This window comes from Heliangelus exortis, chromosome 1 (genome assembly GCF_036169615.1).
Source record: "Heliangelus exortis chromosome 1, bHelExo1.hap1, whole genome shotgun sequence".
NCBI lineage: Eukaryota > Metazoa > Chordata > Aves > Apodiformes > Trochilidae > Heliangelus > Heliangelus exortis.
The window spans coordinates 40,670,526-40,693,827 of record NC_092422.1 but is presented as its reverse complement, the minus strand read 5'-3'; the positions used below and the strand labels follow the sequence as shown (position 1 = coordinate 40,693,827).

Below are 23,302 nucleotides of genomic sequence, written 5' to 3'. Positions count from 1 at the left end.
CTTAGTGTGGGCGGTATTGCCAGATCCTTCTTGACAGCCAGTTCCTTCTTGATAGTTTTTTAACTATCTCAAGTTACTATAATTTTTTTTTTCGTTTTCTTTTTTTTTTTTCTCCAAGCTCTTTCAAAAAACGCGATGCCTTGTTAAGCCCACTGGGTCCATTAAGGATGACTTTTAAAGTCTTAAAAACTTAAGAACAAAGGAACCCAAAACCTGTTTTTTGTTTGTTTGGTTGGGTTTTTTAAACCGAACAAACAATAAAAAAACAAAACAAAAAAAAACCCCCAAAACCAAAGCTCTGCAGACAGCTAAGTACCATTTTATTTAAAATAATTTTTGGCCAAGAGTGGTTGCTGGGCTGGCTGAAGTGACAGTGTCTCAGGCCCTTGCACCACCTTGCTCTCTCCTTTTAACTACAGAGCCATGAAGGGCAGATAGCACAGGTGTAGGTGTCTGTAGGTAGGTGAGATGAACCAGCCAACTGGCAAGAACTTTATGCACTGACGTTATTCTTCAGGTTATGGTTTCTGGGCTGTGAATGTGCCATGGTTAAGGGGATTGTTTGTCCATCTTGATCTGCAGAATGAAATGGCACTGGCTTACTGCATGCAGATGGTGAGTCCTGCAGGCTGCTGCAGTGATCTCAGTAGGAGACTAGAGAGTACAAATTGCCTTTGGAAATCAAGCTACTTCTGTTTTTTGCAGTTTAATATGTAGTTTGATTTGCAGATTAATTCCCACCCCCTCCACCCCTCCCTCCCCCCAGACTTCTGAATTAAATAATACATTGAGTTACTCCCCAAAAACCCCTGCTCCCTAAAAAGTCTTAAGTGATGGGGGAACTACTAGAGAGGGGAGAAGCAAATATATTTTTTATTTAAGCAAGAACAGGAAAATAGAGCAACAACCTCTTGTAGATGTTAAGACAAATGATGAAGGCTTTGGAGGCCGATAGAATTTGACCAGGTATGTGTTAGGTACAACCAGATGGACCTTTTTTTGAGGTTAGTCATGTTTTGTGCTGAGCTTTATATAGTTTGTTGGAAAGTTTGAAATGCTGGAATATAGAAGTTCCAGTAGAAATTCTCCAGGAACAGTGCTGGGGTCAATTTTGCCCTTCTGGCTCATCCTGAAGGTAAGAGGAGCATGAGGATGCTTCAGTGACTTGCTCTGGATTTCAAAGTATTATTAAAAGATTTGTAGCTACTGAAGCTGATAGTAGAGCTGTTTCAAGGTGCCCAAAGCCTGGTGAGAACATATACTTAGATGTAGGATTTCTCCCCTTTCTGAGCTTTTTACCTACAATATGCTGAAGGATAATTATTATAATATTGCCAGCCTGCACTTTCTAGAAGGGGCAGGCTAGGAGAAAAGGCATTAAAAATGATTAATGGAAGCACTCGTGGTCAATTGATCAATTTTAAAGAACGTACCTTCCTATTAAAATAAACACTCATCAGCTACATTTGTAGGATGCCAGCCAAATAAACTCCTTAAACTGATTAATAGCATCAGTTCTGTCACACAGTGCCCACAGTTGGGATCCTGTATACCTACACCTTCCTGCACATAGATATCATGCCATGTTTTGAACAAGCATTTTATCAGTACATTTCTAAGGGCAAAACAAAAGAAAATGAAGCCTCCCAAATTGTAACAAATGCAGTGATGGAATTTATTGCATGTTGAGCCAAGGCAGGAGTAGGAGCTGAATGTAACTACCTGCTATGTAGAGCATGGTGTATCCAGTTGTTGACTCTGTTTTTCTTGGAAACATAACTTTAAGCCTGGAATTGAGGGTAGTTGGGTTTCTTCAGTGTCTATCACAGCTTTTACAGCTTGTGCTTTGTTTTCTTCGCTCATTTTTCCCAGTTTTGTGGTAAATTGTGAGAGCCTGCCCATCCTTAGCTTCTGTGGCTACACTAGCTAGAGAGGTCAACACGGCTTCATGCTTATTGCCACTTACGTTTTGGAGGAATAAAAATAGATTTGTTTGAGCAGTTTGTTTTTTTCCTGCCTTCTGCTGATGGATGGAGTGGGGTGGGACTCCCCACACAGAGCTGAGCGGGTGCTTCTGTGGAGCTGACCCATCTCCAGGTTGGAGCTTGGTGAAATAGAGTGGTGTCTCTCGCTGCCTTTGCCAGCCACAGGGCATCAATACCCATTTTACAACCACTTTCTGGTGATGTGTAAACTTAGAGCTTGTGTAGTAGCTTTCTCAGCTGCTTCTTTTAAGCTGAGTTTAACAGGCACAGCTTATTGTTATTGTTCTTGCTTATTCTTTAAGTGGTTTTGCTGTGAAAGTTGATGCAGCGTGCTTGCCCCTGTGGTAGGGGGAAAGCTGCGTGGTATTTCATCTGCAGTGGGATGGTGGTTTGTGCCATTCGTCAACTTATTTACAACATCTTGTATAGCCTAAAAGGAAAAGACATTCCAGTGTTTATGTAAGCTGCTACTTATAAATGGTGTTAATTTTTTTGTTCCTGGTCTGATTTTTCCATTGTTTTGGTGTTCCCTCTGAAGGCCTCTACAAGCAGAGACTACAAATTTTGAATCATGGAAGGGTTGTATTATTCATCTGAGGCAGGATTAATCTGTCTCAGACATTGATGCTTCAAACTTTCTTGCAGGTTGAATTTCATGTACCTGTGTGTTCCATTACCAAATCATGGTATGCTCACTATAGCTGGGCTGAGAGAGAGCAGATTTTGGCCCAACTCTGCAGCAGATTTGTGCTAATTCCATTGGATTTGCAGCATGGGGCCTTAGGTGTTCAGCCACCCTCCCTTAGATTAGGTAACTGGGGGGTTGCCATACCCACAAGAAACACCAAATGCATGGTCCACACAGAAACCAATGCCCACTGCCTGTTCTAAGGAAACTGGTTGAGATGCTATTAACAGGCTGCCCAGGGAAGCTGTGGCTGCCCCATACCTGGAAGTTTTCGAGGCCAGGTTGGATGGGGACTTAAGCAACGTGATCTACTGGAAGGTGTCCCTGGCAATGCAGGGGGGTTTGGATTAGATGATCTCTAAGGTCCCTTCTGAACCAAACCATTCTATGATTCTATGGTGACCTCGGCCCTACTTAAGCTCTCGTTATTTAGTTTGTAACTGTGTACAAGCGGTGAGGGTTGTTTGTTCATCTGGTGTTCTCGGAGATTCAGCAGCCTCTTAACAGGAAATAAAATCCTTATTTTATTTTTGAAAGGATCAGAGTATAAATGTAGATTGTCTGGCAGCTTTGAGGAAGAGAGCGCAAGTACTGCTGCATGTACCACTAGTTGAGCCTGCTTGGTTCTGGGCCAAGTGTAATCCTGACTTAGGTAAAGATATTATACCAGAAAATATGGGGTGTCTTGATAGCATTAAGAAATGGTGATTTTTATTAGACAGACAAAATAAGAGTATGAAACCCGTGCAGTAGTCTTTTTCTGTGCAACTTCTATTGTCAATTTATAGAATCAACCAGGTTGGAAAGGACCTCTGGGTGGAGAATCCATCACCTTCCTGGGCAGCCCATTCCAATGACTGATTAAAAGCAACAGTCGTGTAATGAAAGATGGACTCAAGAGGTTGGTATTTATCCCTTTCCCCACTTTGATCGTAAGGAAGAGTCACTGCCAAGCTTTATCCCCTCTCACCCTACTTGAAGCATAAGGAGTTTTTCTGTGTTGTATCTTTGTTTTGGATTTCAAACCTTAATTTATAGTACACTTAATCACTTGTTTTATCTGAAGTGCAAACAAAAATGTAAAAAAAACAATATACATTATTCCAACCTGAAATTAATAATAATAATTTTTTACACATTGTGCTTCTGTAATATGCTTCTGTAGGTGACACTGCTCTGGCAGGGGTGTTTTACTAGATGATCTTTCAAGGTCCTTTCTAACACCTAACTTTCTGTGATTTCTGTAATTTCTCTCAGTTTGCTTATAAGCCCTTAGGAGTAAAAATCTTGGATAGTAATTATTTGGAGAATAGTAAGTACTGCTGTTCTGCTGAATAAATTATTGAAGATAAGGGGAAGAATATTTTTTTTTATTTTTATTTCCAGCTCCATATTCGTTCAGAAACATAGCTTTATTTTGCAGGTTGGCTGAAAATTCTGGGTTTTGATGATATATTAGAAAGTGTGCTTTGAGCAGAGTCTTTAAGATAATTATTTACACAAAATAGTTAATAAATTCACAAGAAATGGCTATATGTGTGTGTGTTCCTGTATTCATAAAAGTATATACATACGTGTGTATACATGCATATGTGTTATGCTGTAACTCATGTAGCAAGGAAAAAACAAGTCCTTTGACTTTGTGCACAGGCTGGCAAAGAGAATTTAAACTCTAATGTGGACTTTGAGCTGTGGATAAGGTGATGCACTAAGAGACCTTGAGCATGTGCTAAATGCATGTACTGTGTAACCCAAACATTTCCTTATGCCAGAGGAGAAGTCTAAAGTGATGTGTGGCTGTGTTTATCAAGATTTTATTTTATTTAGATCTAACAAAAAGCAGTGTTATTCCATTTAAACTGGAGTAGAAATGGGAGTATGAAGGTTTCAGAGCTATCCATTCTAACAACAGAGTGTCAAAGATAACCACTACTTTTGGAATAAAAAATCAAGGGGCATGTAGCATTTAGCTGTGCTTTTTTCTGCTCCCTGCAATTTATTGCACTTTTGTAGATTGACCACTGGTTATTACCCAAACCCAGACATTTGAAGACTCCATTAGTTCTTCAGATTTTAACAAAATATTTTTTTACTTTCACAATGTAACAGCATGTACACACAATTTCTAAATTCATTCTTTGTGTACCTTGATGCAGTTGCAGCATTTTAAAATATTGCCAAAAAACTCTCTGATATTACAAAATGTAGCATGTAGTTATGTAGTTTATTTTTGTGAAACCAGACCCTTAAGTTCTAAGGAGAATAAAGAGCTCTTGAAATTAATCTAAGTTGCAGAAGGTCTGGGACTTATCCTTGAAGCTGTTCAATTCGAAATAATTCATTAATGTCAAATAAAAGACCCTGTAAAGAAAAATGTTTATTCGTTTAAGCCTCTAGTGAAAGACTCTGCAAGCACTCCTTGAAAGTTTAATCATTGAATAAACCTTTTAAAGGGAGGAGGGGGAGGTGAATGGCACACAGGCTTCTTGTGAAGGTTGTATGTTCAGTTAATGAGTGTTGATGAATGACTGTTCATTCACATCTGGCCAGCTGCATGCTTTTTTTCTGTGGAAACAGGTTATTGGACTGTAAGGATTTGGGGAAAAAAAAATAAAATCAAACAACAGAAAGTGAACACATCTGTACAAGCAGGTGAAGAAAGAATGTGCTTTCTTGTGCTGCCAAGAGCCCAGGAGCATTGAGGTTGTTCTGGTTTGGCATAAAAGTTTTGGAGGCTCTGCTCTGTGAGCATTGGCTGAAGTCAGTGCAGGCGTTCAGGAGGCAGCTGCATCACCACCCCCTCACCGAGGCTGCAACCTCCTCACCTTGTGTACTCCAGAGAGCTGGTGGCAGAGCTCCTGCTTCTTACCTGTACTTCAGCAAGTGCCTGCATCTCCTTTCTCTATGCTAGGTGTCATACTTGTGGGAGTTTGGATAAATATTTCAGTCTGTAGGAGTTCAGGAGAGCCTAGGTATCACCTAGCAACAAGCATCCCACTCTCTGCATCCTTCTTCTCTTTTATTAAAATACCACTGAAAACCAGAAGTTGAAACAATAAGTTAATTTTCAGAAATATTTTGAACAGCTGAAGATATTTTTGTTATGACACTATGTCAGAGTAACAAAGATATTGGGGGGGGACTGGCATCTTAAAGCAAGTATCTCTGCTTGCATTGTTTGAACAGAAATCACTATAAAAGACTAGCAAAAACTTAATCTGAAGACAAAATAAAAAATGAGGATTTGTGATCACAGTTGTTTAGTGAGTGACAGAAAGGTAGCAAGTGCTCTTTTGGTCTTGTGAGGTATATAAAATGCACAGCAGTTACACTTAACCTGAATGAAATGCATTTTAAATTATATTACCTGGTTCATCTCCCAGCTCGTGATGGCTGCTGGAAGTGGACAGCAGCACGTGTTGGAATTCAAAGTTCAGAAACTTTTTAACAGACAACTTTGTGGCAAAGTATTTTGCCTAGTCTCATTTAAAATAGTACAGAATTGAGTTTACAAACATCCTTGAGGCTAGACCAGAGGTAGGAAAGGTGTAGGCCCTCGAAGTGCAATTGAGGTAGATTTTCAGGTACTCAGATTCAGTGCAGTGCTACACTGGATTTCAGCCTCTGCTGTCTCTTCCAATTTGAAATGTTGAGGACTTGCAAATCTGTAGCTTATGGCTAATGTATATTTCATCTGTAGCTTCTGCAGAATGTTTGCTTTACAGAATTCAATTTTCCACTAGGAATCGGACACATAAAAAAGTTCAAGTGTGTGGCCACTTCTAACATGAAGGCAGCCATCCTCAATGCTGGGTTGAGGGTAACCTCTGTTCTTTCAGCTGTGAACACCTCTGAAACTGTTTTCAGTGATCCTGCTTCACCTTGTATTAAGGGTGGCCTTTATGGGTTTGGGAGAAGTCCATCTTTTGTGAAGGTTGGTGTGATTCAGAGCCTTTAAAGGGATTGCAGATGTGTAAGTGTAGACTCGTGGGCTTTCAAGTAGAAAAGTGCATACTTTAAAAGTAAAGTCAATGATGCAAGAGGGAGAATCAGAAATAGTTATGCCCAAATAAAGGAGTTTGCTCTGTAGAAGAAAAAGTTAATAAATCCTGATTCAGCAAATGAGGTGACTTTATGGCTGAGTTGTTTTTTTCCAACTGTATGTTACCATAGCTATCCAAATTAGAAAAGGGCAAAAAGTAGCAAAAGGGAATGAATTGCAACTATACTAATGGCACTTGATTTAAAAGCTAGCAATGTGTAAAAGACCTGTTAAAGCAATACGACTAGGATTTTTATTTTTTTTTTAATGAATTAATGTGGGTTTAAATGTTCAAAAGTGTTCTGTGTGTAGAGACAAACATAGTGACCTGTGTTACCCCAGGAGTAAGCTCAGCATGGTTGTACTGAAGCTCATCTCTTATTCCTTACTCTGGCCCATGGCTGCTGCTCTACCCTGCTGGTCAGGGGGATGCTGGCTGGGGTGGGACTACCAGGGCATTTATTCTGAGCAAGAGGTGTTTCCAAAATAGAGTAGATATTGTAGGATCTGTTTGATATTTCTCTTGCTGCAAGAGAAGGAATCTATTGTTTCATGGCAGTCATAAGCTTTACAAATTCCTTCAGCCTGAAAACATTATCTTAAGGTTAGGTTTGGGCTGGAAGTGGATGTCATTCTATGTTCACTGCTTAAATCTCTTTTGGTTGAAAGTAGTGGTTTGTTAAGTGCTTTGCTCTGTGATTACTTAAAAAAAAAAATCCCTTCTGATATAAAGGTTTTGAATCAGGAATGTTGTACAGTTGTCCAGTAGATTTTCTTCTGGCATAAAAAACCCTTGATAAAAATGGAACATGCTCCTGTTTGGACTTTCCTGCCTGTTTTCATACTTCTGGTGGGAGAAAGTGAGATTTCACAGTAAGCTGCTAAGAACTGAAGTCCAGAGCAGCTTTCACAGTGATGGCACATGTGGCAGAACAGATGTGTTATGTGTGTAAGGACAATTCATCTTTTTCATGTGAATTTCGAAGTAATTTCATCTGAAGCTGGAGCTTTTCAGATCTTCTGAAAATCAGGCAACAGGTAGGTGGAGTTACTAGTTAAATCGCTAGATGAATAGTTAGGTGGTTTGCTCTTGGTTGTCTTCCCCAAAGCAGCCTAAAATGGTCATGGTGAAGAGGTCTGTGCCATGTATAAGTGACATTTGTGGCAATTGAGTGTTTCACACCAAAACTTCCAAACCCTGTGTATGGCAGTGGAGTAGCCCTGTGGGTTGATGGCACTGCTGGGAAGTTACGGTCTGCACCTTGTGCTTGAGGAAAATGAGGACAAGCAGAAACCCTTCCGTGGAGGAGAGAACCCCAGTGATGCAATTCAGTGCATGATTAATTGTGCAGGCCTAAAGAGGATTAATAAGCAAGCCCAGTTATTTGTATTTACTAAGTAGCTTTTTTCATGAGGAGGGCCACTGTATGAGGTTTAACAATGTAAAAACAGCTGTGGCTGTGTCTAGTTGGGAAACAGTTTTGAAACACATACCCATGTTTGCTCTGTGACCATAGCCACAGTAACCTGATAGGACTTCAGTGTTCAGGTGTAACTTGAAGCTCAGTTGGGTTGGAGGAGAGTGTGTGTCTGAGTGAGTGCTGGGAGGAGTTACATTGAGAAAACCTGGACAACTGGAAAGAATTACAGGTTGTCTGTTTTCTTCTGACAGACCCCATGAAACATTTGAATATATTAAATCTAATTTTTAAATAATGTAATGGCTAGTTTTTTCCTGCTCAGGTTAGACAACTGTGTCATGTAAGTTCATGATGTAAGAAAATCTGGTCCACCTGTCCCGTTATTAGACATTAGCACAGAGGAAGAGCAGCTAGAAATTCAAAGGTGGTTTTTTCAATGTGCAATTTAAGGAATTTAAAGAAAAAAAATCTTCATAAAGTAAAATTTGAAAGCAATCCAAATAGTGCCAGGGGAAAGTAAAGAAGAAAAAAGGAAAGGGAGTCTACAAGGTGCATAGGAGATTTTGCAAATCGTCAATGATAGTTAGCAAGCTCTAACCCTACAATATTTAATTACATTTAGTGAGGTCACTCTTTGTAATGTTTTTTCATATTCTTCATGATTCATATGACTGTTTGGACCTTTTTTTTTTTTTTTTTAAATTAACTCTAGTATTTTTTTAGAAATTAAGTTAAATGCATGGGTTTTAGCCAGTATAATAACAGTACAGTATATGAATATTTACTAATTTTAAATGTTTAAGGGAGCTTCTTGAATTGTTTTCAGTGTAAAAGTTTACGTAGTGTTTGGAAACCCTTTAGCTGTGTTGTTGTGTATATAGCAGTAATAAAATACTGAGTTGCAGATTAAAAGCAGGCAGGTGATGTTCCACTGTTATTTGAAGGATGACCTTATTTTGAATGATAGGAAAATAACAGCAGATTGTTTATAATAAATCTTGACAGTAGATTTAAGGTCTTGACTTCACACCATTTCCATAATTAAGAGACATATGTAAGTGGCATTTGCTTCCAGATATGTGCACATATTCTGGCAAGAGATTTAAGACGTACTGATGTCAGTTATTTCAACTTTGGACATCTGAAGCTTTTTTTCCTCCCAGCCTTTTAAAAAAGTTAGACTACTGGTTTTGTATATTTTCTAAAGTCTGAAGGAGACTCTCAAAACTATAACACCATCCTTATATCTCTCTCTATATTTTTATTTTATTGACTCACATGGAAACAACATAAATAGGAATGTACCCATAGGAAACCTTCATGAAATAAGTATTCAAAATTTGTAATGGTTTTCCAGAGTTACTTTCTGTGGATGGAGTACTGACTGATTTAACTAATAAATGTATTTTGGCTTTTAATGTGCTGTTGTTCATGTCTCACATAGTATTTCTGGGAAACACATTTTGAAATAACAGCAAGGAATATTCACACTTGGTAACTGCTGAGAAATGTACCTGTACAAATCAGGGTATTGATATATAACAAGTGCTGAAGACTAATTAAAGCAGCTGAGATTTAGTGTGCTCAAGTAGCAGCTCAGAAATTAAAGATGCTGCGAGCGTTGACTGAAGTCATTAGTTAAAAGGAAACATAAGGCTTTTTCCAACATACCTTTTGTCATATTCATCTACTTTAATTAAAGTGCTCATAAACTTACTGTTCTTATGACCTCTGTAGAAGTCCATGGTTAGGTTTTTTTATTTACGTGTACAATACATTTGACAAATTGATGAACCTTTAAGAAAACATATCAGTTAAATCATTTTATCTTTTCTTTTTTAGGATTGAAGTGTATCTAGGGATGAATGGATGACTGAATACTCGTATGAAGAGGAAAGCCATAAAAGTTGGTTGACATTTTTACAGCCATATGCATTGTACATGTTTCTGTTATTATAAACATTTTTTTATTGTTACAAAACATAGTAGATGAAATAACTGGTGTGAGCTTTGTATGTTGCCCCGTCTTTCAGGAAAGGGAATACTAGAGCTTACCACATCTATAGTTTAATGCAGCAGCTTCTGACCAAACCTGAATTTCTAAGAAAAACCTAGTAGTACATTCAGGGAACAGGGAATGCCTTTGAAGCCAGGTGTTTGAATGGGCTGATGCATAAGGGTTTTCACTATTACAAGAGAGATGTGGTCTTCTGTGATGGCTATTGACTACGAAGCTTAATACCTCATGAGTGGCACTCATGCCACAATGACAAATGCTGTTCAAGAAGTCAAATAGGATGTGGTATCTTTGAAAGTATCTTGCTGTTTTGTTTTCTTATGAAAGAGAGGTATGGGTCTTCCAGCATGCATTTTAACACTAATTGAAAAGGAAGAGGCTGTCGGAGGCTTTGTGTAGCTCTGTTCTTGTAAGCAAAGTAGTTTACTAGAGCAAGGATTCATATTTATTTCTGATAATTTTGTTATATTCTGAACTGTAGTGGTTCAGAAGTTTTACAGTTTATCAGCAACTGACTTAGATACAGAAGAGTTTACTTTCTTGGGTATGTTTTCTTAGTGTTTACAACAGGTAGTGGACATGCTGATCCTAGCTACCTCCAGAATCAGGAGCAGCTTAAGGCTTGAGGGAATCATCTGTCCTTGAATTCAATCTCCCAAAATAACAGCTAGCAAAAATAATCTTTAATTCAGAAGCATCCATGGAACATCTGCTTTATATACTGCGTGTCCCAGAAAACACCTCCAGCTTCCAAGAGTCAAATTTGGACTCTAATAGAGAGAGCAAGTAATAATAATACTTTGCAGTAATGCTCACAGTTTCTCTATAGGATCTGGGACCTGTATGCCCAGATATGAGCCAGCAGTTGTTACCTGCTAAAACCAATGCACAGAGTGTTAAGGAATTTCTCTGTGATTTGATTGCTGATGTGTTGGTGGCTGCTTGTTTATACCAGTGTTTGACAGCTTGGGATGGTCTTGCCTCAGGGGGAACAAACACTTCAGTCTGTAAATAGAAGAGTGAAAAATGGACACCACCCAAACCTTGCTTGCATCTACTGCAGCTATCTCTGGATATCATTGTTTTAATAATGTCCTGAAGGCAGCACACAGCAGTACTACCATAGCATAATAGTGTTTTGCATTAAATTGAGGGGGACCTGGGCCAGCATACAGAGCTATCTTGGGTATTTGGCTTGGGAAGTGATGCCAGGGCAGAAAACATTAAGGATTTGTCAGGTCCTCAAGAAGGGCTGTTATTTCTCAGGAAGGACAGAAGGACTGTAGTTTTGTGAGCGATGTAGCATTACTAGCTCTCTGTGTTCCATTTTCTGCTTTTGCCTCTGCTTCAATGCAGAGTTATGGCAAAAGTAAGAAAAAGAACCAGGAGAATGAGGTGAACTCTTTATTGTCAAGCTGTAATTTCACTCTCTCGTGTCCTCCTGATGATGTCCCACAGTACTTATGGAGAAGCTGCACAAAGTATGTGCAGATAAGGAAGAAGATACTGAGTTTTCATGTTTTCTGTTTGGCAGTCTTTGCAGTCACAGGCCTCTAAATGCAGCTATTAATCTTTTGATATCAGGAAAGCACCACGATTAGGTCATGTTGCTGAAAGAGAAAAAAATGCATTGTGTGGAGAAATTCAAAGTCTGAGGCTATAAGTTCAGTTTCTGGGAAGACTGATTCCAGAAAATTTAAGCAATAGAAGAGTGTGTGTGTGGCTTCTCTGTGGTCACTTAAGATTGTTTGATAAAATTCTGCTCCAAGAGGAAAGAGATTGGATTTCACTGAGCACCCTCTCTCAGCCTTTCACTTTGTTGCCACTTTGATAGTATATGCTGGTCTGTCTTGCATTTGGTTTTCTGGTCAATCTGCCATTTAAAGTTTATGCTTTTCAGTATGTGGTGACTGAATGCAGATGTCTGGAGATGAGAGCCTGGGATAGGAGATGGTATGGAATTTGGTAACTGACAGGGAGGAATGACAGCTTGAAAAGTCCCCAAAATAAAGATCAAGACCTAAAATAAAAAAAGTGGGCAGGACTAAAAGGAGGTCAGAGAGGGAAAATAAAGAGGAAAAGAAATTGCTCTGACTGAAAAGGCAGGTCTGCATTGTACTTAACAAGTGGTCTTAGGTACAGTCTCTCTGTTACACTGTGGTTTCACGGACAGCCAGAAAAGTAGTGCTGGGGGGTCCATTTGGTCAGGTTTACTGATGTGTTCTGGCTTATGTGCTGCTTAAAAAATGATAAATATTGAATGCAGTGGAGTTTAGTGCTTATTTTATAGATGTCTACGTGATAAGCCCAAGAAGTACCGCTGTCTCATGAATATAACTTGTTCGTCATCTCTTAAGAAAAAAGACCAAAACTGCCAAAAAAACCCCAACAAAAAGGCAAACGCTGAAACCAAACCCCAGCAATGAAAAACAAGAGCCAAGCTGGGCTCAGCTGTGTAGAAGGAAGGACTCAGTACGAAGGAGACGTTTCTTCAACTTTCCAGAGCTCATCTTATCTCAGGAGTCTTTTCTACCTCTCATGTGCCCTTAAGTCTCCTCCTCTGACTCCAGAGCAGAGCAGGGCATAGAGAGGAGCCAGCTCTGTGCATGGTGCTGTGCAATGGTCCCCAGCTGATGCAATGAGGGCAGGACAGCAGTTCAGAGCAACCTCAGAAGGCTGGAGAAATGGGGCTGGGAGAAGCCCCACCTGGTTCAGCAGAAGGGAATGTCCTGCCCCTGGGGAGGAACCAACCCCATGAATCAGTGTTGGGTGAGCAAGCCCCTGAGCCTATCTCATGAAACTTTGGAGCTGCCCTGGTTTTGGGTGGAGTTTGGACTCACTGGACTTTTGATCTTTACTTTTTTCATTATTTTAAAGTCTGGTTGTGATAAAAATGTTTGGATTTTTTTTAAAATGTGTTTGAAGGTGTTTTGAGCAGGTTTTATGGTTTTGTTTGCATAGTCGTAATATTAGCTGCAGTGTGGTGCTGTGTCAATTTAAATTTTTTTTTTAAATCCAGCTATCTTCTCCGTATCTATTACAAACAAATGCAGTTTTCATAGAAAGAAAGTGACTTCTCTTGAGTGGTCTTTCACATCTAGCATAATTCAGTGGGTTGTTGGAGTATAATTATGGCTACAAATATCAACAGAATAAAATATGAGTCTCAAGGTAGTTATTTTGCACTGACCATCGATCTATTCTTTCTGTCATGTTCTTTTTAGTTTGGATTATGCTCACGCAAAGAGATTGTAGTTTGGTGTTTTGTCTCAAGTCATTATGATTATAAATATCTTGGATAAAACGATGTAACAAGCATCCACTTAAAAATGACTAATGGTCTTATTCAACAAGGCAGGGAGACCATGAAGTTCTTTTGGTTTCATCTATTTTATATCAATTATCAAGCTGGGTCCCTTAACAGTTTTGGTGGTTGATATTTAATGAATATTTCAGTGTAGAGAGCTAGCAGGTAGTTTGCTATCTGGAGCCCAGTCATATTCATAGGATAGATTTGCTTTCACTTAGGATCATAAAATCAAAAGTGTTGGAAAAGACCTTCAAGATCATCCATCCTACAGCACCATAACCACTAAACCTTCTCCCAAAGTGCCACATCCACTTGTTTGGGTTTTTTTTTTGTTTTTTTTTTTTGGAACACCTCTGGGGACAGTGACTCCACCACCTCCCTGGGCAGCCTGCTCCAGTGCTTCACCACTCTTCTGGTGAAAGTTTTTTTCCAAATATCCAGTCTGAACCTACCCTGGTGCAACTTGAACCCATTTCGTCTTGTCCTATTGCTAGTCACCAGGGAGAAGAGCCCAACACCTGCCTCACTACAGCCTCCTTCCAGGTAGTTGTAGAGAGTATAAGGTCTCTTCTCCAGGCTGAACAGCCCCCCCCCACCTCCCTCATCCTCTCCCCATAAGACCCCTTCTACAGACCCCTTATCAGCTTGGTTGCCCTTCTCCAGCACCTCAGTGCCCTTCCTATACTGCGGCTTCCAAAACTGCACACACAGTACTTGAGATGTGGCCTCACCAAGGATGAGTACAGGGGTGAGATGGCCTTCCTGGCTCTGGTAGTCATACTGTTCCTGAGACAGGCCAGGATGCCATTGGCCCTCTTGGGCACACTGCTGGCTCATACTCAGCTGGCTGTCAACATCCCCAGTCCCCTGTCTGCTGGGCAGCTCTCCAGCCTCTCCTCCCCAAGCCTGTAGCACTGGGGGGAGTGGTCATGGCTGAACTGCAGGACCTGACATTTGGCCTTGGACAAACAATCAAGCCTGTCCAGATCCCTCTCTGCACAGCCTTCCTACCCTCAGGCAGATTAACACTTCCACCCTGGTGTCTGCAAATGGATGCATTCTATCCCCTCATCCAAATCATTAATGAAGATGTTAAAACAGAAGCACTGAACCCTGGGGGACACCACTCGTGACTGGGCATCAGCTGGATTTAACTCCATTTAACACAACTCTTTGGACCCAGACATTCAACCAGTTTTTAACCCAGCAAAGCATATGCACATTCAAGCCATGAGCTGTCAGCTTCTCTAGGAGAACCCTGTGGGAAACTGTGTCAAAGGCTTTGCTGAAGTTAAAGTAGACAACACCCCCAGCCCCTCCCTTGTCCAATAAGCAGGTCACCCTGTCATAGAAGGAGATCAGGGTTGCCAAATAGGACCTTCCCTTCATGAGCACGTGCTGACTGGGCCTGATCACCTGGTTGTCCTGCATGTGCCCCATAATGGTACTTGGGATGGTCTGCTCCATCAGCTTGCCTGGTACCAAAGTCAAACTGACAGGCCTTTAATTTTCTCAGTCATCCTTCTGTCCCTTCCTATATGTGGGGGTTATGTTGGCTGACTTCCAGTCTGCCAGTACTTCTCCAGTCAGCCAGAACTGGTGGTAAATGATGGCAAGTGGCTTGGTGAGCACCCTCACCAGTTCTTTCAGCACTCCTGGGTGCATCCTACCTGGCTCCATAAATTTGTGCGTATCTGTATGGTGAAGTAAGTCACTGACCATCTCCTTCTGGATTATGGGGAGTCATTCTACTCTTGGTCCTTGTCTCCTAGCTTAGGGAGTAGTATTCCCTCTATATAACTGGTTCTGGTACTGAAGAATGAGAATTCATTAAGCACCTCAGCTTTTTCCTCATCCTTTGTTACTATGTTTCCTCCTACATCTAATGGGGGATGAAAGGTCTCCAAGTTTCTATAAATATATTATCTTTTACCATAGAGGCCAGACTAATTTCCTTCTTGGCTTTGGACCTTCTAATTCTCTCCCTTCATAGCCTCACAACATTTTTTTAGCTGTGAGTGGCCTTGCCCCTTCCTCTGAATGCCATAAACTTTCTTTTTCTCCCTCACAGTTGCTTAAAAATGTAAAACTTAGGCTGAAACTATAGGGTAGAAGGAAAACTTTTCCCAAAACCTGATTATATGCAGGAAAGGGAGGAGCAGCAGACATTTTCTTCCTTTCTTGGGCTGCCTTATATTGTGCTGTCTCTTGCTCCTGTCCTTTCCTGTCCCTAATGTCTGACTGGTCAGCAAAGAATTACTGACAAGCAGTAGATAAGTTCTTATGCATGTTCTTTCCTGGGAGTGTCTTCAACTCTTCCATGATAAAAGTCACCTTCTCCAAGTTTCTTCCTGCTGCTTAGTGGAAGTTGTGTTGGCTGATCTTTGCCAGTAGGTTTTGGGTTTTGGTAGTTTGTACTGTTGACCTTGAAACTTAGAATCTAAGGTTTGGTGGGTTTTTTCCATAAAAACTGCAGTGCATTGGTAGAGCTGACTAAATGTAATTTTGGGATGTGATTTAGTTGGTGTTGGGTTGATGGTTGAACTTGATCGTTTTGCAGGTCTTTTCCAACCTTAATGATTTTCTGTTTCTATGATGTTTCCTGGAAGGTGCCAGCACAGCTGATGAAGGACTGGGCATAGGGAGTGGTGTAGCCTCTGGATTTGCTCACCACCAGCTGAGCTCTGCTGGCAGTGAGGGGAGGTGGTCTCGGAACTGATACCCATGGCTGAAAAATTGCTGAGGGCATTTCCAACATGGGTCTTTTCCAAGGAGAAAAAGACACTTAAGGTGCCTGCAGTGAACTCCTTCACCTTGAGGTGTTTGCACTGTATATGAGCTTGTTCATCTTCTCTTTGCCTTTGCAAAGGTAATCAATGGTTTCTGGGAAGACCTCAGCATTTCTATTAGGCTTTCCTTAGGAAGAGCAGTACAAAATTCGTTCTACGCCACTTCTTTCTTCATTTCTGCTGGACAATTGCTTTCATAGCCTAAATGGTTGCTTTTTTATGGGTTCCAGAGCTTGGAATTTCCCAACTATTTTGGTGTGTTTACGTACACAAAATCACACAAAATCAGTTCATCAGTGTTAGATCCAAATCACATTCAGTGCTTGGCTCATGACCTGAACTTTTTAAAATCAAGTTGTATTATAATTTTCAGGGGTTTATCTTTTGATTTTATTCCTCCCAGTGTGGATCAAGGGGCAGACAGCTGCAGAGAGAGGATCATAACTGTTGCTTTTCTCATTTATCTAAAACACAATATATTTTCAGAGTGTTTCCTTACTGACTGAAGATATCTGTAGTCATTCTTCATTGGACCAGCTGATCCTTGAGGTCCCTTCCAACCCGACATTCTATAATTCTGTGGTTCTGCATCCTCACACTTCAGAAAGGCAGTGGAAAAGGGAAGATTAGACTTTCTCTGTCAAAGCCTTGTTTACTACAAAAGCCTGAAGCTTTGTTTTAAAATCATTAAAAAGAGATCTTAAATAAATGAGGTTGTATTTTCAAGTAGTCAGCACAGAGCTGCTCAAGAGGCTTTGCTTAGAACTGGGAGAAACATCTCTGGCTCAGCAGTGGTGTGCTGGGCTTGCATCCCAATGGCTGCACACACTTCTGCTCTTCTTGGAGCTGCTCTGGGATGTTTCAGGTACACTAATTTTGCAGTAGTTCTTGTATTAAATTCCTGTCAGTTAAACAATTTTTTCAAAGGGGAGGAATGGAGAATTGCATAAAAAGAGATGGCAGCAACCTTCATTTGAGGTGATGTGTGTGGGACTGAGGTGGCCCACATTGTAGTGCAGCTCAAAGGAGAGTAATTACTCTAGAATTGACAAATGTGGAATATTTAAAATAACCAGAGTTCTTTTCACAGCATATATTATTAAAATAACCAAATGTCATTGTAAAACAAAGGTAGATCTTCTGGTGTTTCCTAGATTGCTCTTTCATAATGGTTAGTAAATTGTGGATGTAAGTGAAAGCTGTAAGAGCCTGCTTCAGCACCTCTTGATGCAACTCAGGGTGACAGTGTTAAACTGCTTCTGAAAGTTACTAGATATCCCCTTACAGTTTTAGTTAGTACAGGTATTTGCACCTGTAATTTGTATTGCTTACTAATGTTAATAGTAAGGGTTGGTATGCAATTACTTTTTTTAAAATTAATTTAAGTTATACAGAGTTTAAACTCTTCCTGTGATTAATGTCTTTCTGCAATTGTTGCTTTGGTTTTTGAGGTTTTGTATTTTAAAATTAATTTGGGAATGAAAACTAAAACCTGGCCAGGTCTTGGCTGGTCTTGGCCAGGGTTGGCTTCCTCCATGCTACAGTTTCTTCAGCTGTGCTCCTGCATTTTGTAGTATGAGTCTCCTCCTGTACCTTTGTGGTCCTTCTGTTGCTCATTACTGCTGATACTGGAGAGAATTAGAGGCTCAGTAGTGGAGCATTTCCATGGCAGGGAAGTACCCATTGCATCTTTTGGGCTCTGGCATAAGGCTCTATGCAGGGCTCTGAGAGGGTTGGCCTGGAGGGGCTCAGTAGGGCCAGTCCAACTGGTAGATTTGTCCACACTTACTAGAAAAGCCTGGCAGGATCAGTCCCCCAAACCACAGACCAGTTTTGGATTTATTTGGCTGGAGCAGACCAGGCCAGAGCTCTCAAGTCATGTGAGTCTGTTACTAGGTAAGCTTAGTTTGGGAAATGCTTCCATGAATGTTCCAGCCCGATGTGCTTCAGTTCACTTGGCAGCATGGCCTTAGGCTGCACAACCAAGGTGGCTTTTGGAAGAAGGCAAACCAATAGGTGTGCTCCAAGACCTTGCTTAACATGCCCTGATTTCTCACGGGCTGTTGAAGGACAAAGTCTGTGGGTATCTTCAGCGAGACTGAGACGATCCCTTCCTGTTGCACAGTGCTGCTTGCTGAGGGAGGCCCAGTCTTGTGGTTCTGATGGGTGAACACTTGGGACCTTCCAGTTGCGACTACAAGATGCCCCTCCTTATTAAGTGTTTTCAGACCAGCTCCTTTGGTTCTTCTTTCAGCCTTGATCCCTCTGGTGAGGACTAGTCATAAGTGACAGGACAGCATCCACAGGGAGCTAGATCTCAAAGCCCTGGAACTGTCTCTTTCAGCTTCAGTCATTATGCTGAAGGCTCCTGTCTTCCACTGGTTGACAGACATCCTTTGGCATCTCCAAAGGGCAGTTCTTCCTATGGGATTTCTGTATCCTCCCTGGAAGAGCAAACGTCTCTGCCTATAAACTATGCTGACACAGACATGATGAGTACACCAGGCTCTACTTTGCTGGGCTCGTACTTGTGTCCGTGGCTTTTCAAAGCATCCGTGAGCATCTCAGCACTTCCAGCCTGAATTCTCTGCTGTGGCACATTCTCCTGGGAATGAAAGAGCAGTAATGGAGCTCGTTTCACCTTTTATTCCTAGAGCACTTAGAGAACAATTATACTAATTCTAATAATGACTAAATTTATACTACTCCACAGAGGGAAGCACAAGGCATGTAATTTCAAAGCTGTTTGACAGGACCATTTTGATGTGTGTATTTTCAGAAGTATGACACAAGTTTCCAAAGCACTTAATGGGGAGAAAAATGTTTAAAGTCATACTCTCAAGTTTTTTGTTTCTAAGAAGCTCAATACTGTTCAATTCTGTTCAGCATCATCCATCAAATAAGTTTATAACAGGGGTTTACAGGACTTGCTACTGCTGCTTGTTTCTTGCTGACATGTTTCTGGTCATCAATTATCAGGATGCATTTGCATGGAAAAAAAAGGATACTTCTGTTGTGGGAGGTATTCTCAGTATCATGAAGCAGCACAGCCAACTGTGTTTTAGTGTCAAGATTTATTTCTTAATGACAAGGGAAAAACTCAGAATTCTTGGTCTGCATGACAGTGCGGATTGAGATACAGTGAGCCAGAAGCTGAAATACTACATATGCTTTCATGTTCTCCTTTTCCTACATATCTGACTATAAACATTTAATGATAGAAAGAAATGTATTTGGATTTTAGTATTTTTGACATGCCACAGAGAGAATAATGTCAAGTAATGGCAATTTGTCACTTCTCATATGGAGGCGCGTAGAGGAATGTGTTAGAATTCAGTAGCTGGCACGTAAGGAGAAGACAGTTATTTTAATACTGATATCCACTGCTAACAGACCTGAATAATGATTCCACTGGAGATGGTATTTCATATACTCAAGGACATGTGTCTAAAAGAGAAAATAAGCTCCCAGTATTAATACAAACCTTGACCTGCTCAGGCTTCCCACTTGGTGCTTCATGTGTGCTCCTGGTGATCCATTCCACCTTTCATCCTTGAACCTCTGGACAAGAGAAAGGAACAGAGTAGTTTTCTACTTGGAGTCTTGTCACCTTTTGAACTTTGCTATTTACTCAGGGTTTTTTGTTGCTCTTTCAGTTCCTTTTGATAGCAGTCTGCTAAAGCTGTGATTGCTGTGGTCAGCTGGGCTGGACATGTGGGCGTAGCTCAAGTGAAAACAAAAGCCTTGGCTTTCAACCGTGATAAGTAAACATGCACTGAGTTTCTACCTTAGTTTCTAAGTAATATAGAAGTGTTTCAGTATTTGTATTAGCAGAAGAAAAAAGAAATCAACAAAAAGGTGACCTAGAAATCGTGAGATTTACAACATTGTTTTTTCCTTGGCTTTGCTTTCCTGGTTTTCGAGGAGATGGTACAACCTGCCAAACCCAAACATTTGGAGTTAAGTGTGTTTCATTTAAAAGTAAATGTGCTTGGGCTTTGGTGGTTATCAAGAGAGATGATGGTGAGAATCCCTATTACAAATTAAGACATAAGTAGTTGGTCATAGGAAGATGGAAATTAACTTGGTTGTCTAGGTTGTCTTACTAAGTGCAGTGAAGCTGAGATGATGTTTGCTGAACTATTCTTTGGAGATGTACATGTTGGATGAGATGCATGAGCTCCAGGCATCATGACAGTGGAGTTTATTTTATCACAGAATGTAAACCAAGTGAATTGCTTTAATAATCTCTGCAGAAAGCAACAATAATATTTTTTTTAGATGAAGAAAGAGACCCAGGCTATTCATGTACAAGGAGCCAAACCTGTCTTTTGAGTAGTCTGGATCCTTTAAATTATTATACTGTCTTGTTCAGGAATTTTAAATCTCTTCAGGAACAGCAAGCAATATCCATCTCTCTGTGAAAATAGGGCTTTTACACAGTAAAAATATACTATCTGCTGATAATTCATGGCTTGATAAGAGGCTCATAAGAGGCTAGGTAATTATCCTAACTGCTACGTATTTAAATATATAGAAAGCATTTATAAGCCAAGCTCACCTGCTATTTATTTCAGTAGTGGTAATAATAGCAATTTCAAAAGTTTCTGAACCTTCATAATTTAAAAGTGGGTGTATGTTGGAAAGAAGTTTTAATATTAACATTAAGAGGTTTCAGGCTTTAATTTACTCACTTACTTTGGTTGGTGCGGGTGTTTTTTTTTTCTGCTTCAGCTGATGATAGCTTTTCAGCATGGGAAATGGACAAAGAAACACTACAAAAGTAGAACAGTTAAACGTAGATGGTAATAACAACACCCAACTCCTATTGTGTGCCTCTCAACCGTGTATTTGGCTTCAAGCAAAGACTTTGGCTGTTACTTTACTCTGAATATAAATGCTCCATTACTCTTTGATCTGTAGCAACAGTTTGTTATGATCAAGGCTACTTACCACTTTTGCCAGAGGAAGAGATTTACTGCTGGGCATAAATGGTTTCCAAAAGAGTGAATGATGTCCTTAGTTTCTGGTTAAGAAAAAGAAAGTCTTAAGAATCCCTTTGCATTAACTTTGACTGTCAATTGCTACTTCTTTTCTTTTTTTTTTTTAGGTAAGTCTGGGCAAGTAATTCATCATACAGTGTTGCATAGAAACATAGGCATTTATTTGCCTAAAATGAAACCAGGCTATTGGAATCTAACATTCCTTGAGCAGGATTGGTTTCTGGTTTTGTTCATGATCAAGTATTTCCAGTGATTTCAGTAGTAATACTTGATCTACTAAATGTGCTTTTCTCCACTCCTAGTTCCAGGATGCAGGCTGAGGTTAGTTCTACCAAATTTATCTGGTTACCGAATAGCGATTATTATTTATCAGCTGATGTACAAAGTTAAATTTTTCTTTTTGCCAGTTTCTTTTTCTGGCTGGGTTTCTAGTAATTTTTGTTTAGTCTTAAGTCTGTATCAGTAACAGCTACTGCAGTAGGCAAGGGAGAGCACCAAATTAATAACCCATTTGCTGAGGTCTGTCTGCCTCATGACCCAGTGGAATAGGAGACCGGGGAGTGTTTTCTAAGGACAAACAGAGTTGTTTTTATCAGAAAGTGTTTTAAAACATTGAAATTCTCCTACTGTGGTGGTTCTGAAGTCTCCCACGTGGAGATGTTTAGAGTAAATAAATAAAAGATCACACCAGGCAAACGTGATTTAATGTGCCTGTAACTGTTCCCCAAATGGTGCTAAAATCCTAAATAAGATATGAGCAAGGTGAGCAAGGGGAAAAGTTCACTCCAGACTTTCAAATGTTTTACATAGCACTAGACTCTAAGGACACAGAAGAGGATCCTGAAGAGTCACAATGTCTGAAGAAGCCCCCTTGGTTCCTCAGGACCTGCTTACACAAACATAAGTGACTTAAAAGTATTTGCCTACATGTGTACCTAGTGGGTAAGATAAAAAGATGTTTTTCCACGTGTGGCTGAGGTAACTTTACATTTGTAAGCACTTGCTAGCATGGCTGTGGTTTTTTTGTTTAGCTGTTGTCGTTTAGTTTAAACAATCCTGAAGCTTTCAGTTAGAAAAATTTACAAGTTATAAAATTTTTAAACGCAGAATAGAGTGAGTGTCTACTACTTTTTGGGGTGTTGTAGCATGGGGGTTTCTGGCTCCTTCACTTTTTCCTGTGATGGCAGCTCAAAGAATGCTTATAGCACTGATGAACTGGTATTCCTGGCTAGTGAGGAGTGAATTTCCATCCTTCATTGTCTTGGACTGCTTTGAACCTTGGGGGATGTTCCAGGTAGCCAGCTGAGATTTTACCCTGCAGCATCACTTGTTCTCAACCTCTTTGTAGGCCATTCAACATGATGAGCATATGAAGTACTTAGCTAGTACCAGCCTTGTAAAACTGTAAAAAAAACCAAAAAATCCAGGCATAAACCTTTGTCTCTGACTCTAGAGTAGTTGTATAGAAGCTGATGATGGTAAAAATGTGAAGGATTATTAGGTAACCCATTTTAACCCTAACCCTGAGTAGGGTTAGTATCGAAATTGATCTCTTGCATTAGTCCAATATCTTCTCAGAGCTGATCAGCAATATGACTGCTTTTTTTCCCCTCCTAGTTTTAGGGTATTCAGGTTAGTTCTTAATTTTGTGTTTTAGAATAATAAATATAATCCATTGATCTTGCAAGTATTCTTTCAGGTTGAAAATAAATTCAGAGATCTGCTGTGTTTCAGCCAAATAGCCACTCACAGATAGTTGTCATTGCTTAAAACCAAAACCAAACCCAACCAAACAACAAAACCCCCTGTCTGAATGTCTTGGAGAACATTTTCAACTTAAGAATAAATGAGGATAGAACTTCACAATTTTCGCTTAAGAGTGGATAATTTACTATTCCTGCCATGAAACAGGGGATAGAATTACTGTGGTTTTTTAATAAAATTTTTGAAACGCAGAATTTATTAAGGTCTTCAGATTATATTAAGTGTACCTTCACATGTCTGAGGCACACATATATACACAAAAGTTGGCTGGAGGGTCTGTGTT

The 23,302-nt window shown here is 40.1% G+C and overlaps 1 protein-coding gene across 13 annotated transcripts in view; it reads left to right on the top strand.

The window, feature by feature from the left end:
- Positions 1 to 23,302, top strand: part of KLF12 (KLF transcription factor 12) — a 249,071-nt gene that overhangs the window by 59,407 nt on the left and 166,362 nt on the right. For 9 of the 13 annotated variants that reach the window (XM_071741198.1, XM_071741127.1, XM_071741143.1 and 6 more), the window contains exon 2: positions 9,979 to 10,042. The exons of the other annotated variants lie outside the window; for them this stretch is intronic. In XM_071741198.1, the coding sequence (XP_071597299.1) occupies positions 10,022 to 10,042 (21 nt within the window). In that variant the 5' untranslated portion in view covers positions 9,979 to 10,021. The remainder of the gene's footprint in view (positions 1 to 9,978; positions 10,043 to 23,302) is intronic. 13 annotated transcript variants of the gene reach the window in all.